The sequence below is a fragment of the Pyrus communis genome, chromosome 12 (genome assembly GCF_963583255.1).
Source record: "Pyrus communis chromosome 12, drPyrComm1.1, whole genome shotgun sequence".
Lineage (NCBI taxonomy): Eukaryota > Viridiplantae > Streptophyta > Magnoliopsida > Rosales > Rosaceae > Pyrus > Pyrus communis.
This window is the reverse complement of record NC_084814.1, coordinates 484,210-498,450: the sequence shown is the minus strand read 5'-3', so window position 1 is coordinate 498,450 and position 14,241 is coordinate 484,210. Positions and strand designations below refer to the sequence as shown.

Here is a 14,241-nt window from a genome sequence, read left to right as displayed (position 1 = left end):
AAGGTGCCTCTGGAGATAAGACGCAAGCCTTTGACGGTCATTGTGAATTCGACCCTCAGATTCTTGCAGCTCATCAAGCTTCCTCTTCATGCCCGCCGAATAGTTATTTGCAAGCACATGCAAACTTCTATTCTCGTACTTAAGCTGTTTGATTTCCTGCTTAAGACTTTCCACCTCTGCCATCAACGATTCCACTTGGCGGGACCGAGCAAGCAGGCGTAGGCCCATGTTGGACACAGAGCTCGCACACTGAACACTAAGTGCGAGGGACTCTTGAACGGCCAACTCATCGGACCGTCCTGACAGCAGCCTACTATCTTTTGGAGTGAGGAGGTTCCTAGCTACTATTGTAGCTGTTGTGGCGTCCTGCATCACAGAGTCTTCACCTGAAAGAGGACCGTTAGAAGATAAAAAAGAAGGACGCCATACATTACCTTGACGGGGCGCAACCGGATCGCTGCTAAGACTCAAATCTAAGCTAAGGTTCGATGAGTTTGCCATTTTTTTCAAAAGTGTTCAAAGAGAATGGGTGGATGGAGTTAATTCTCAAAGGGCCGGAGTCGATTTTTCAAGAATGGGATTTCTTCAGAGTGTATTTGTTGGGGTGATCGATAGCTCCATAAAAAGCCATGGCGACGCGTCCGCCGATTCAGAGATCCGGATTTTCCTCCGCAAATTTCGACGACGCATTCGCGGCTTTTCAGAAAACGCGTTCAGCTTTGTCAAAAGATATCTGACAAAGCTGATAGCACGTGGAGGCCATCATCTCATTTACACGTCTTTAGCCGACAAGCGCAAAGTTCGGCGACGCTTTCTCTGCTTTTCAGAAAACGCGTGCAGCTTTGTCAAAAGAGCCGCACCCGTGACTACTTTTGCCATGCAGAAATCGAAGGGGCGTCGTTCAGAAATCGAAGGGGCGCCTGCTCAGAAATCGAAGAGGCGTGTTCAGAGATCGAAGAGGCGCCACTATTTCAAAAAGCCGGATTTGCGGGATCAAAACGTTTGTCGACAAAGGTAAAAAGTACCACCACTTGATATTATCTCTATATATGTCGACCTTCGTCTTTTATGGCAGGGCAAACCTGAAGAAAATGCCCAACTCTCCCTTACCTCTGAGGGCGCACTCCCAGCAAAGCCTTTCGAAAGACTCAATTCTTTCTTCTTCCCCAAAAATGATACCAGATGCCTGGAGTACATATGACCCAGGAGGAAACAGCACAACAAATACATGTGCTGATTCATTCACCGCTTCTTCAAAAGCAAAGGTATCTCATATCATAAAGGTCAAAAGCAAAAGTATCTCATATCATGCTCTTTCCCTGTCTTTTTCTTTGTCCTTGTTCTTACTCGCATGGCAAAGTAAAAGAAGCAATCAGCCGGCACTTGGAGTCAATCTTCCGATCTGGAGCCAACTGCCTGGAATCTATTCCTGATTGCTTACCTAGCGTTGCTCTCGAGTAGTCATCTTCAACGGTTGATACACTTCCGGAGAAGGGACCACTTCTGCAAAGGGGAGCGAGTAAGGCAAGTGAAAATGATACATTGAAGCATGTGGAGACAAACATAGGCTGAGTTATCCTTCAACCCTTTTCAATACGAATTGGAAAGATTGAACAAAGAAACAGACCAAAGGGGTAAGCTCAGACCTTCGGGGAAGACCAAAAGAATCCTCCAGCCCAGTAGCACAAAGGAAAATCAATGATGGGCGGAAACCAGTTCAAGAGTAAGCCTGTGGAATCACAAAGATCAAAACCTCAATGCAATTACCAAGGAGAAGATGGAATTTACACTCTATAACCAGATTTGCGTCTCTAAACTCTTATCTTTGTTAATTACATTATGACATGTTTAGTATGTTTAAGTGCTTTTTGTGTGTTTACTTATGTTTTGTGTGAATCTATGCTTAAAACATTGAGGACAATGTTTGATTTAAGTGTGGGGGGGTAACTAATGTTGTTAATGCAAATTCGTGGGATTTTATCACCCATAACTTCAAATGTTGTTCCTTGCTGTTTTAAGGTGTTTTTAAACTGTTTTAGCGTGTTTTGTTTTATAACTCCGAAAAACACATAAAAATTTGAAAAAAAATGTTTTGAAAAGCCTAAAAAGAGTGTTTTGAGTCGTTTTTGTGTTGTAGGTTACCTTCCAACACAATGATAAGGATTTGGTTTCTAATTGCATGACTGTTAAAAAGAGTTATGAACATAGAGAAAAGTTTGATTTACTCTTGGTTTATGCTTAGTTATGGTTATAATGTATGACTTCACATGCAATCATAAAAGAAAAAAAATTCGTTTTTGTAACATGCTTGAAGGAAGGAACTCAAACAAACGCTACAACCCTGAGAGACTTGAGCCTATAACGTTCTTTGGAGAGTATAATCTGTGATTTCTTGTTTTCTAAAGTCGTTGCATGATCTCATTATTCTTTGCTTGGTTACTACTTAGAAGGCGTTTCATCATATAGTTCCAAATGCTAGAACTCATGCCCATTTCATTCAAAGCATGTTATTGATTTGCATAACATATATCAAGATGAAGTTGTGTAGTTGCCACCATAGCCAAATAGCCTCACTTCCCATATTTCGTATTTGTTGTAAGTTTTAACCCCGTTGAGCCTTGTTTAGCCTCTATTCTTTGTTTACCCATATTTTCCTCACCTAGCCTAGTTTAGGACAATCCACACCCTTGTTCTTAAAAGATAGTGAGCATGACTTAAATGAATTCCTTTTGAGTTACATTATGCAAGAAAATGAGTGTGGGGGAAGGAATGCTTGTTCTTAAGTATGTTTGAGATTCAAAAGAAAAGAAAGATAGAAAGAAAAAAAAAAAAAAAAAGAGCTTGAAAAAAAAAAAAAATTAAATAAATGAAAGAATGAGTGATTGAAGAAAGGGTCCAAAAAGTGAATATGGCCCTAAGTTTTGTGTGACTTTCCCTTGGGTGTTCAAAGTTGACTTCTGCGTTCTTAAGGGAATTCTAAGTGCCTGATTCAATACTTTGCTCACTATTGCTTTAAGAATGTTTGTTTATCCTTCACCTTTCATTGTTAGCCAATACCCTAGCCCCGTTACAACCCTTGACTTCTATCTTGAGTGTTATGGGTTTCAATTTGTGGAGTTTGAACTTGGTATGAGCTTATGGTGTCACTGGTTCTCGCATCTAAGTAGTAGCATTCCATTCATGAGATCATATCTAAACATGCTTATTAACTCCAGAAATTGCGTTCTTTGTGATACATATATGTGAGTGTTCGTTTTCATGTTTACATCAATCTTCTCACATATGACTAGATTAGGGTGTGTAGTTAGAAAATCTGAGTAAAAATCGAGTGCATATCTTGTAAGGAATTGAGCAAATTCTCTAAGGCATGTTACTACATTCAAAACATGGTTTTAAATGCTTAATTGTGAACTAGTATATGGTGACTATGATTAAGAATGTACTTAAGTGTGAAGATGACTAAAATCTGTGGGAATGATGATTTTTAACGTGTCATGTGCATTGGAAATCCCTAAGACGGTTGTTGGAAGGTTTAGGTTGTGTTTTACGTGTTTAGTGTCGTTTTGTTTATTTGTTTTTATTCTGTTTTGCTCGAGGACTAGCAAAAGCTAAGTGTGGGGGTATTTGATAGGAGCATATTCATGCGACTTAAATGGCTTGTTCTCGTACATTTACGTTATGTTTCTTTAGTTATTTTAGTTCTTTATGCTTCTTTTGTGTGTTTTCAGGTTCTAAGGGCTTAGGGAGCAAGAAAGTGCATTTTGAGGCCATTTGGAGCATTTTTGGGCATGGATTGGATAGCTTATCCATGGAGCCAAAGTTTGGACGAATTTGAAGGCCTTATTTTCACTTTGGACATAAAACAAAGGGCCTAGCCCATTCTCTCTTATTCTATCCCTTATAGCCATGCAAAGAACCATCCATTCCATCAAAAACAATCCATCAATTCACATGCAAAACCACCATTAACATACATGCACCCAAACAAAGCCAACCTAGCTAACCCTACATGCATTATTTATTAGCATCTTTACAAGACATTATCATTGCATAACATTCCACTTCCACCTCTTTCCAACCTAATTCACATGCATATCAACCCTACATACATTAATTAGTCATTCTTTTCATATTACACTCAAATGCATTCACATGCATTTCAAGAAGCAAAACAACATTGTGCCGTGAGCTTCCCTTGCATTTTCAGCTTTCCTCCTTGCATTCACATGCATAACCAACCTAGTGTCACTCCCATTCATTCCCTTTAATTATTTAGCCATTATCATACATTTATTCTCCCATAAACAACCCAACAATGCCGTGAGTTCCCACTCCCATTTCCAGCTTTCCATAACTTTTCCTAGTTGTTTTATTACATACATTCCCCCTTCATTATTCCAAACACATGCACCCATAATCATTCATCCCCTCCTAGCTGCAATATTCCCTCTTTTGTTCCCCCATTTCACCTATAAATAAGCATCCAACACTCCTCAAAATTCATTCACTCTTCCATACACATTTTCAGTTACAAACACTTCCATTTTCTGTGCAGTTTTTTCTCCTTCATTGCAGCCACTATCCAACCACTTCCCATCCCTCCAAAACACTTCACATAATCCCCAAAGCTCACCTTAGACCTTGTGCTACAACAACGAGGAAGAAAAGAGTGCTTAAACGTTCATACAATTCAAGTTTGAATTGTTGGAATGTTTAGGTGTTTCTTTGATTTCAAAGTTTAAATTTAATTCTCTTTGTTTTGTACGTATGAGAAGGGAAGAGAAGAGTGCCTAAACGTTCATACAATTCACGTTTGAGTTGTTGGAATGTTTAGGTGTTTCTTTGATTTCAAAGTTATGAGGAACTAAACCCCCTTTAGCTAGGGGGTGATTCGAAACTATGTTTATATTTGCATTTTGAATTGATTACGTTTGGTTGGAATTTCATAAGTTGTGGATTCAATTCGTTTAACTGTTTGATTGATAACTTATTTATGTATGTTCATTGAGATTGCAAGCTTAATTTTCATGCATAAATATGACGCTAGAATATAAGTGAATTTCACCTAATCGTTATGAACTTATATTCACAAGTAGTAGAGGTTGCTTATAAACAATCGCGTTAAACGAATTCTTGGCATAAGTTTCATGCGTATTCCATAGTAACGAATGCCTCGTCGATGTTTATGATTTCCGTTGAACTTAATGATCTTGGTTAAATGTCTCTATCATGCGTATTCCATAGTTAGGGACTTTGATTAAGAATAATTTGGTTGTAATGCGTATTCCATTCAATCCAACGAATTTAGGGAAATCTGAAAGTTAATCTAAGCGGATCTAATTAACTTGGAGCATTGAGTTTCACAACTTATCGAAAGACCAACTGAGAATCAATTTTGTTTGCAAGGGTAACATGTGTGGAGAAGAACCCCTTGGCTATTCCATCATCCATATTTTTATCACATTCATATTTACATTTTGCCTTTAATTATATTCTGTCTTTTTAATTTAATATCGTCCAACCACAATTTCCCCCCCTATTTTGTTAAGTCTTAATCATTCGTATTTGTTTTATTTTTGTATCTTTAAGCTTTTGGAGTCATAAACAATTGCAAATTCGTCTAAATCAAGTTCTAGCTTCTATTTGAGTCAATTTGATTGTTTTAGACAATTTGAGTTTTTCAAAGCCATTCTGAGTCATAGTAGTCTTGTTAAGAGTATTTTAATTTAGTTTTTATGTTTTTAAGTCAATTTAGAAGGTTTTAGCAAGCCCTCCTAATCCCCGGTCTAGAACGATCCCTCACTTATCCATTCTACTACAATTGTCAAACGAGGGTTTAATTTGAGTGTCAAGTAATTCTCGCATCAAGGGTTTATGCTAGTAAGGATGCTCAGCGGCGGGTGTTGTAGTGGAAGCCTAGGTTTTCTTTTGTTGTATTTTATGGCTTGGGCCTTTACTGTTTGTCGGGTCTTTTGGGCTAGTTTGGCAGGTCCTTTTTTAGGCTAGTTTACCACTATCCATATTTATAAAAAAAAAATAAAAAGCAAAAAAAATATATGAAAAAAACTGAACTGGACTGAAACCAAACCGAAAAAATCGAAACCAAAAAAAATCAAACCAAAAAAAATCGAACCGAACAGTAACTTCGGTTTGGTTTCTGGTTTCGGCCAAAAATCGAACCGAACGGAACCGAACCCACCCCTATCAATACAAGCTTATATAGCAGTCGAATGTAGCTTGTCAGCTAAGCTATCAATGTAACTAACTTTTAACAAACTAACAGACTACAATAGCTGATGTGGCATTCCTATCTAACTGTGATGATGTGTCAAATAATGTAGCAATAGTCATATATCTTCAACAGAGTTTACAACACCACCTACCTATATATCTAAACATAATTAGATCCTATACATAATTAGGGTAGCCCGTAACGGTTAATGGTAGTAAGAAACATTTCAAAAATCAAACTATAGAAAAACAAATCCGTGACCTACCAAGTTTAAGTGGTTTCTTAACTGTGAAATGGAGTTCTTTTTTTGGTCGTGGTAAAATGGGGTTCCATAGGGGCTTATTTTTGTGAAGAGCCCTAGATTTTAAAGAAAATGATTTAAATAAGCGTCATGTGGTTATATCAAAGAGTAATGCTAGGAAAATCAAAATTTTAAAATCAAATTTGTAAACTAAATGATGTGGTTGTAGATGATTGGATTATTAATTAAGTATAGATTAACGTATTTGTTTCTTATTGGTAATACATCATTTGGCTTGTAATTTGATTTAAAAATTTTAATCTTCCTAACATTACTATATATCAAAACTAAGTACCCTTTTTTTACCAAAAAAAAAACTAAGTACCAAGCTTGATTAGGACCAAGGTACTTACATTTACAGTGTATTGCGGCATTGGTCCAAAAACAAGTGTAGGACAAACGGTTAACAAGTCAAGCCCATTTCTTCTTGCCTACTCCAGGGCCACAATTCGCCTTCAGTTTTCGAAAGACAACACCAATTCTGGAAGATTAAAGAAATAAATACGGTAAAACACACATGAAGTGATACAATCCCACTAAAATAACTTTACCAATGCAGTGTTGCAGCTAGATGATATCGCCACGCTAAATGTATTTGCGTCATTCTAAATCTCCACCAAAATGAAAATACTGAATAAAACTAAGAGCAAAAGTTCAAGAACGAGATGATATTCAATAGATTTTTTTTATTTTTTTTATCATTGCATAGGACTATCGAAAAACATGATTTGACCATTACAGAGTGAATTTCAATTTTAGTTTCGAAAATGGACAGGATCCTCTCCTAATCTAAGGATGAGGATCCTTATGACCAAGGGATGTGGGCCGTTGGATTTTTATCTAACGGCTACAAACAGGGGAATCCCTTTAAAGTTATCATAATTATAACCGTTGGATTTTTATCCAACGGTCCATATCTCTTGATCATGAGGATCCTCATCCTTAGATTAGGAAAAGATCATAATCCTTCGAAAATAGTCTGTCATGATTATGAAATATCTGCAGGATATGATTTTGAAGGTCAATCTCAAAAGGAGTTGAATAGACACACTAGACCACGAAAACATGGTCTATGCCTAATGAAGTACTTCGCATGCTTATTTCAATTTTACTTTGCATGATAATTTAAAAATCATTATTTTACTTTTTAAAAATCAAAATCTTTTCACTTTGACTTGTGAACTATCTTTTTTTTCTAAAACCCAAAAGTCATCCTTTGGTACATATATGGAGACCCACCACCCAATATGATTATGCCACACGTACCAATGAATTTGATTATAAATGCATTAACATTCAACAATCATAAAATATAAAGTTTAAAAGAAGAAGAATTAGAATTTTTTAGGTTATTGTGCTTGAGACGCAAAGATGGGAAAAAAATGATTAGTTTGGTGGATACAAATCAAACCCACATAATGAATTAACATAATTAAGGGAATGTGGAACAAGTAAGTAAAATGACGACTTTTGAGTTTAAGAATGCAAAATGAGATCACTATCGAGTTTCAAGGGCAAAGTAGAGCAAATTTTGAGTTTCAAAGAGTAAAAAAAAGACTTTGAGTTATAGGAGGTGAAAAAAATTGACGTTCCACCATAAAATCAATCAACAATATGGAAACTAACACAACCTCTTATAAGCTTTTGCAAGGCTTCTCCTTTCACCAATGCGAAACTCTTTTACCTTCACATTGTCACACGCCCCCTTATGTGTGGTGAATTTTCAAGCCAAATACGTGGATAAAACGAATTGGGTGACGTGGAGCACATGTAGTCATTGGGCTTTAAATGTGGGTCAACCTGCTTTGATACCATGAAGAAAGTTGAGGTTTTACCATAAAACCAATTGGTAATATGGAGAGTAGCTCAACCTCTTATAAGCCCTTGCAAGGTTTTTCCTTTCACCAATGTAAAACTTTTTTACCTGCATATTCTCACAAGAGAAAGTAAGATTAAAATTAAATACTATAGAGATTTAGCTAGAAATAAGCCTAATTCACACTTGAGCCGAAAACCCCCCATCGTGTAAGGCTCGCAGGTGTTAGATCCGGACGGAATTTAAAACGGCCCAAACATATAGGGTAGGAATCAAGACGAGAGCATAACGTAACTTTCTACCTATATGAAGCATAAGCGTAGCCAGTAGCAAACACTGCTGCTTTTCATACTTACTAAGCAGAACTATTATTTTGTTTGTGATTGTGCAAAGCAGGCTGAATACTAAGAGTCTAAGGGTAGCTAGTTAGCTAGCTAGGGAGTAAAATACAGTACACATACAATAGTCTGTCAACTTTTCCTAACCCACGATTCCAGCCTTCCGGTAGCTTTCAATAGAATCATTAAGCGTTTCCTCAACTGGCCGGAAAGTCCAACCCAACTTCTGCAATTTTTCGGAACTAAGGTGTTGAACTTCTTCCTCTGCATAGGTAAGGCTGCCAATACAACCGGTAACATATCTTAATAACATGAATATGGATCAATCGTTAAGGTACACAAGCAAACAGAAGGATGAATTGAAAAAAATAAATAAATAAATAAAATAAAATAAAAAAAAGACCATAATTAATTATTGAAGGACTGATCTAATTGATTAACTTACTTCTTGGGGTACTTGTAGTAGGGATATGTAGGCCTTAAGTATTTCTCCACCACATCTCGTATGCCAATTGAGTGTGAATTGCATAAGTATCTTTCTCCTGCAGCCTCAGGCTTGTTGTATGCAAGAAGCAGCGCGTCAGCTAAATCACGAACATCCACGAACGTCCAGTAATTGCATCCCAAGGACTCAAGACCACCTACACATTCGTACAGAGTTGCGCACGTGCGTGCGCACACACACACACAATAGTACATTAATATTGCACAAACAAGAAACATGTCTTGTACCTAGTAATCTTAATATATGAATATGCACAGAGATACCAATTATAGTCGCAACAATGAGAGAGCTACTGGAATTGAGAGTGGATTGCAAAATTGGCCCCAAAATGATAGAAGGACAAACAGTCACAACCTCAAGTCCATTTCTTTTTCCAAACTCCAGAGCCTCGCGTTCTGCTTCTGTTTTCGAAAGATAGTACCATTTCTTGGTTGTTTTTATATATTCGGGAACGGACCAACAAGTCTCGTCCTTGACTTGATCCTTAGGCCACTCCGGGTTCATAACGACGGCGGCTATGGACGACACAACTACAACTCTCTTCACTTTGGCCTTTTTGCAAGCCTTGAGTACATTCAGCGTTCCCTTTATTGCTGGTTCAAGAAACTCCTGCAACACATTCATTTATTCTACAATTTCAGCTTTTTACTCAAAACTGAAGGGATAATGCTTGTGTTCCTCTCGTAAGAGAACTTCCTTCCCTCTCAACCACCCCCCCCCCCCCAAAAAAAAATTACAATTAAGGTATTTTCATCGTATGAACATTAAAATTTGAACCGTTCATTTTATTTATCATTCTCTAAAAATCATTCAATTTAAATGTCTTTTAGTCATTCATACATGTTAAACCAATTGACGGTTTTGATAACAAGTAGCATCTTCATGATTAACGGTTATTTTGATTGATGCATGGCAATGACTAGAAGACCTTCACATTTAATGATTTTTTGTGGATATGATATTTAGATTATATAAAGGGACTAAATGATTCCAGTCTCCAAAGGAGATGTCAAAAAGTTCATATCAGTAATAACAGTTATAAAAGACATCATTAATGTTTTCCAACCGAAGTGTCAATTCCTATGTGGCATAACATGGAAAGGCAGCAAAGAAAGTTGCTATCAAATTTGACAGCAGCTTCAAATCTATTTTTAGTAATTAATAAATACTTTTTATAATTTTAATAGTTATCTTTTGTTTTAAAATACTAATCACAACCAGTAGCGGATCCACAGAGGGACCTGAAAGGTCCCAGGACCCCTCGAAGACGCCTAAATCGTTGCTTGAAATTTTTCGGGAACCCCTCGTACTCGGACGAACTCTGTGCTGTTGCAGCAACCACGTCATGATGGGAAAGAAGACCGCGCAGAGGAAGAAAGAAAATTTGCCCATTTCAAACTTGGCCCAAAACGTTGCCGTTTGCTTCCATTTTGTTTAATTCCCCAAGGCCTCCGTCACTCTTCCTGAATCTACATACCTTACCATCCCTTCCCCCATCCAAAACCTGAAACCCCCAATTTTCACATATCCAATCCACAATTTCCCAATTCTCATAATCCTAAAATCCCACCCAATCTCATATTTTTTAATTTTACTATTATATCATATCTCAATTTGTTTTAAATCTCCACAACACCACCATTTGGTTCAAAATTCAAATAAGATTTTTTGGTATTCTAATCTAATCTCAACTAAATTATATTATATTTTGATGGAGATTTTATAATCTATTATTGATATGATTATTGATATATTTTATTTTTGTATACTCATTTAATTATTGGAATTTTGTTTATTGATTAATTAGTATATGTTTTTGTGTTTTTTTTTTTTATTAATATGTAGTGTATCGATAAGAAATATGGAAAAAAATTTCAAGCCAAAACCAATATCACAATCTATTTGTTTGGGTAGTTCAAGTTCAAGACAAATGAGTGTGATATTCATTTGAATAATCTTAAGAGAGACCCTAGAAAAAGAATTCGAATGAAGGATTATCCTCCTAATATTCAAGATGAGGTTCAAAGAGCATATTTGCAAATGGAACATTTTTAGACTACGAAACTTCGTCGTAGATGCTTGAATTAGATTTTATAGCTTGTAATGTTCTTTTACGTATGATTCATCAATAAAATGTATTATAATTTAACTTTTAAATGTTATTTTAATCTATAATTTTTTTTACCTTTGTTATTGGGACCCTCCGGGTTTAAAATTCTGGATCCGCCACTGATCACAACTATAAAAAGTAAATAATGTAATAAATAATAATTTAAATTTGACATATTGGTTGGAGAACAAAATTTATAAAAATATCAATATGCCACATAAGCATTCAAATTTAAATTTTGTGTTCAAAATTTGACCTTCAAATTTCAATTTTTTTTTTTTTTTTCAAAATATGTTTTCAAATATGGGATTCATTAATCAATCAAAGCAACCGGTCGAATCTAACAATTATAGTTAACTAAATTAAGTTGAGTGAGGCACGTATTAATTAATTAGAGTAATGTTAGAAAGATTAAATGTGTAGATTAAATTTTATAAGCTAAATGACAAAAGTTGACGATTAAATTATTAGTTAAGTTTTGATTAACATGTTTTTTCTTATTAGCAACACATCACTTAGTTTGTAAATTTAGTCTACAAATTTAATTTACCCAGCATAACTCAATTAATTAAGATAACATAATCTGGAAGATTCTTGCCTCAGGGTCTGAATCATTAAGAGAATTGGGTACAGGGCTGGCAACATGGAAGACTCCGCTGCAACCTTCAATGGCCAAACGAAGAGAGTCGTAGTCCAACAAATCTGCCTTGAACAGTTTGAGGTTCACTGATGCTTTCTCAAGCTTGTTCAAGTGAGCATACTTGATGTCTCCTGCATGCGCGCGCAATATATATTTATTTATTTATTTATTTCTCAATTCGGTCCAATCTTCTCACTGAAAATATACAATTAATATTATACTATATATACGATGAGTGATGGGAGTGACTGACCTGGTTGCCTGACAGTTCCATGAACAACATAGTCCCTGGAGAGAAGGAGGTTGACGACCCAAGAGGCAGTAAATCCTCCAGCTCCAGTCACGCATACTTTTTCTTTCTGATCAGCCGCCTCACCCGCCATCTCTTTACTTGCTGTATATCTTCTTACCAAGTTATATATTCAACCTAGCTAATTCCCTTACTCCTCTCAGTCCCACCTCTCTTATGATTGATCTCTCTATCTATATATATATATATATATATATAGAAGGGGGGAGGGGGGAGTCTTATGTATATGTTTTGACAAAAGATGAATGCCCACGTGGTGAATGTTTATTGGTGAAATAGCGATGTAGGTGATGCCACGAAGTTATTTCTTATAACAACTTGCTGAATTTTCCAAAGCAATATTGAATGCTACAACAGTGCAACTTGCTGAATTTTCCATGGTAATAATGAAGGTGTGAAATTCCCTTTCCATATGTCACTATCTAATTTTACGTATTTACGCAAATTCACTTTATTTTCGTAATTAGTCATTAAAAATCTATAAGGCCCTTTCAGTCACTTTTAGTGTTTTCGAATAGAACTCAATTCCACGAACGCGTGGACAAAAAACGATCGCGAGTTGGAATGTTAACAAAGGAGAAATAAGGAAACAAAGGAAGGGGTAATTTTGTCTTTTGGACCCCTATGTATGGAAGGTCCCAGATTTAGGAATGGGGCCCTTCTCGTTTTAGAAAGCGGCTACGCAGGTCGACTTGGTTGCCTCAGAATCTCTCTTCGATTTTGACTGTTTCTGCACAAACTTTCATACGCCAATTCCAGTGAATTTTGTCGACGATGATCTCAGCCACCATATGGGATAGACTCCTCTCATCCGCATGGTCATTTCTCTCTCATTCGTGGTGGATCGAGTCCTAAGAATTCCGAGACTTTGACGCCGACGATCTCCCTTCTTCGTTCACCTCAACGTCGACGACTGCCTCCACTGCACTAACCTCAATTTGGGCTACAAACTCCGAGCTTTAGATTTGACGTTCGAACTCTATTAAAGACACGACAAGGTACACCCTTTTCGCCGATCCATGACTTTACTGATGAATTCAAGGTTTTCCAGTCATATCTACACTCCAACAAAGGTATGAATATTGCTTCATTCTCCACAGGCTTCAATTTGACATAATATCCGTGATGGGCGACCACTTGCTCGACATCGCTAATTAATCACATTCGCTCGACAAGACCAAGTCAAACGCTTTTCAGAGGAGAAAATGACTCACTTCTTAGATATAATTTTTAAAATTCACTAAATAACTTCTTTAAAGATACATATGGAGTCCGTTACATAGGAAGATTATAAAGCATTGGTTGGATAAATAGTTAATATTAGAACAGTTACTGAGTAACTCAATAAAAAGAGATGAAAAACAATGGCATTGATAAATGAGAAGACCTAACCAGCCATTTATTCTCATACACTACATCAAATAAGAGACAAAGATGATTAGAAGATGGAAGAAACATGGGAAATAAATGGAAGGGACCAAGAGGGATTACCAACGACCCTTGCCTTTGGCTTTAGGATACAAGGCGATGAGTTTTTTTCTTTGTTTTTCTCTCTAGTGACTAAATTTTTTTGGTAGATAAACGTTCGATCAAATACACATTTGCACATGCACATAACCTAGTTAGAATAAAACAGAAAATATATATTTAAAACTTTTGCCATATTGTGTTGACACTCGGTTTGCAAGCTAAGATTTCCACCGTCCACAAAACGAGTCAAGATTGCCTTTCACTTGCTTGTTGTATCCATTTACTAAGTACATCACTTTTTCGGCAATCACAAAGTCAATGTTTGTCAGTTGCATGACTCTGATTACATTTTATAAAGCCTACCACCTAAAACATTGAAATGTCAAGATATATACTGCACCATATAGATACTTCATGGTCCCATTCAAATTTTCACGTCTACATAAACTCATAGTTATCTATGACTAATTAATTAAACGAGAATTAAAAAACACAAATAAATAGAAGAATGCAACCGGA

The 14,241-nt window shown here is 36.4% G+C and overlaps 1 protein-coding gene across 1 annotated transcript; it reads right to left on the bottom strand.

The window, feature by feature from the left end:
* Positions 1-8,554: 8,554 nt before the first annotated feature.
* Positions 8,555-12,429, bottom strand: LOC137711118 (cinnamoyl-CoA reductase 1-like). Its single transcript, XM_068450324.1, has 5 exons — positions 12,196-12,429; positions 11,901-12,073; positions 9,456-9,801; positions 9,133-9,328; positions 8,555-8,965 (listed from the first exon to the last, which is right to left on the bottom strand). Exons 1-5 carry the CDS (start codon positions 12,323-12,325, stop codon positions 8,830-8,832), a joined length of 981 nt encoding a protein of 326 aa, XP_068306425.1. The 5' UTR covers positions 12,326-12,429; the 3' UTR covers positions 8,555-8,829.
* Positions 12,430-14,241: the final 1,812 nt, after the last annotated feature.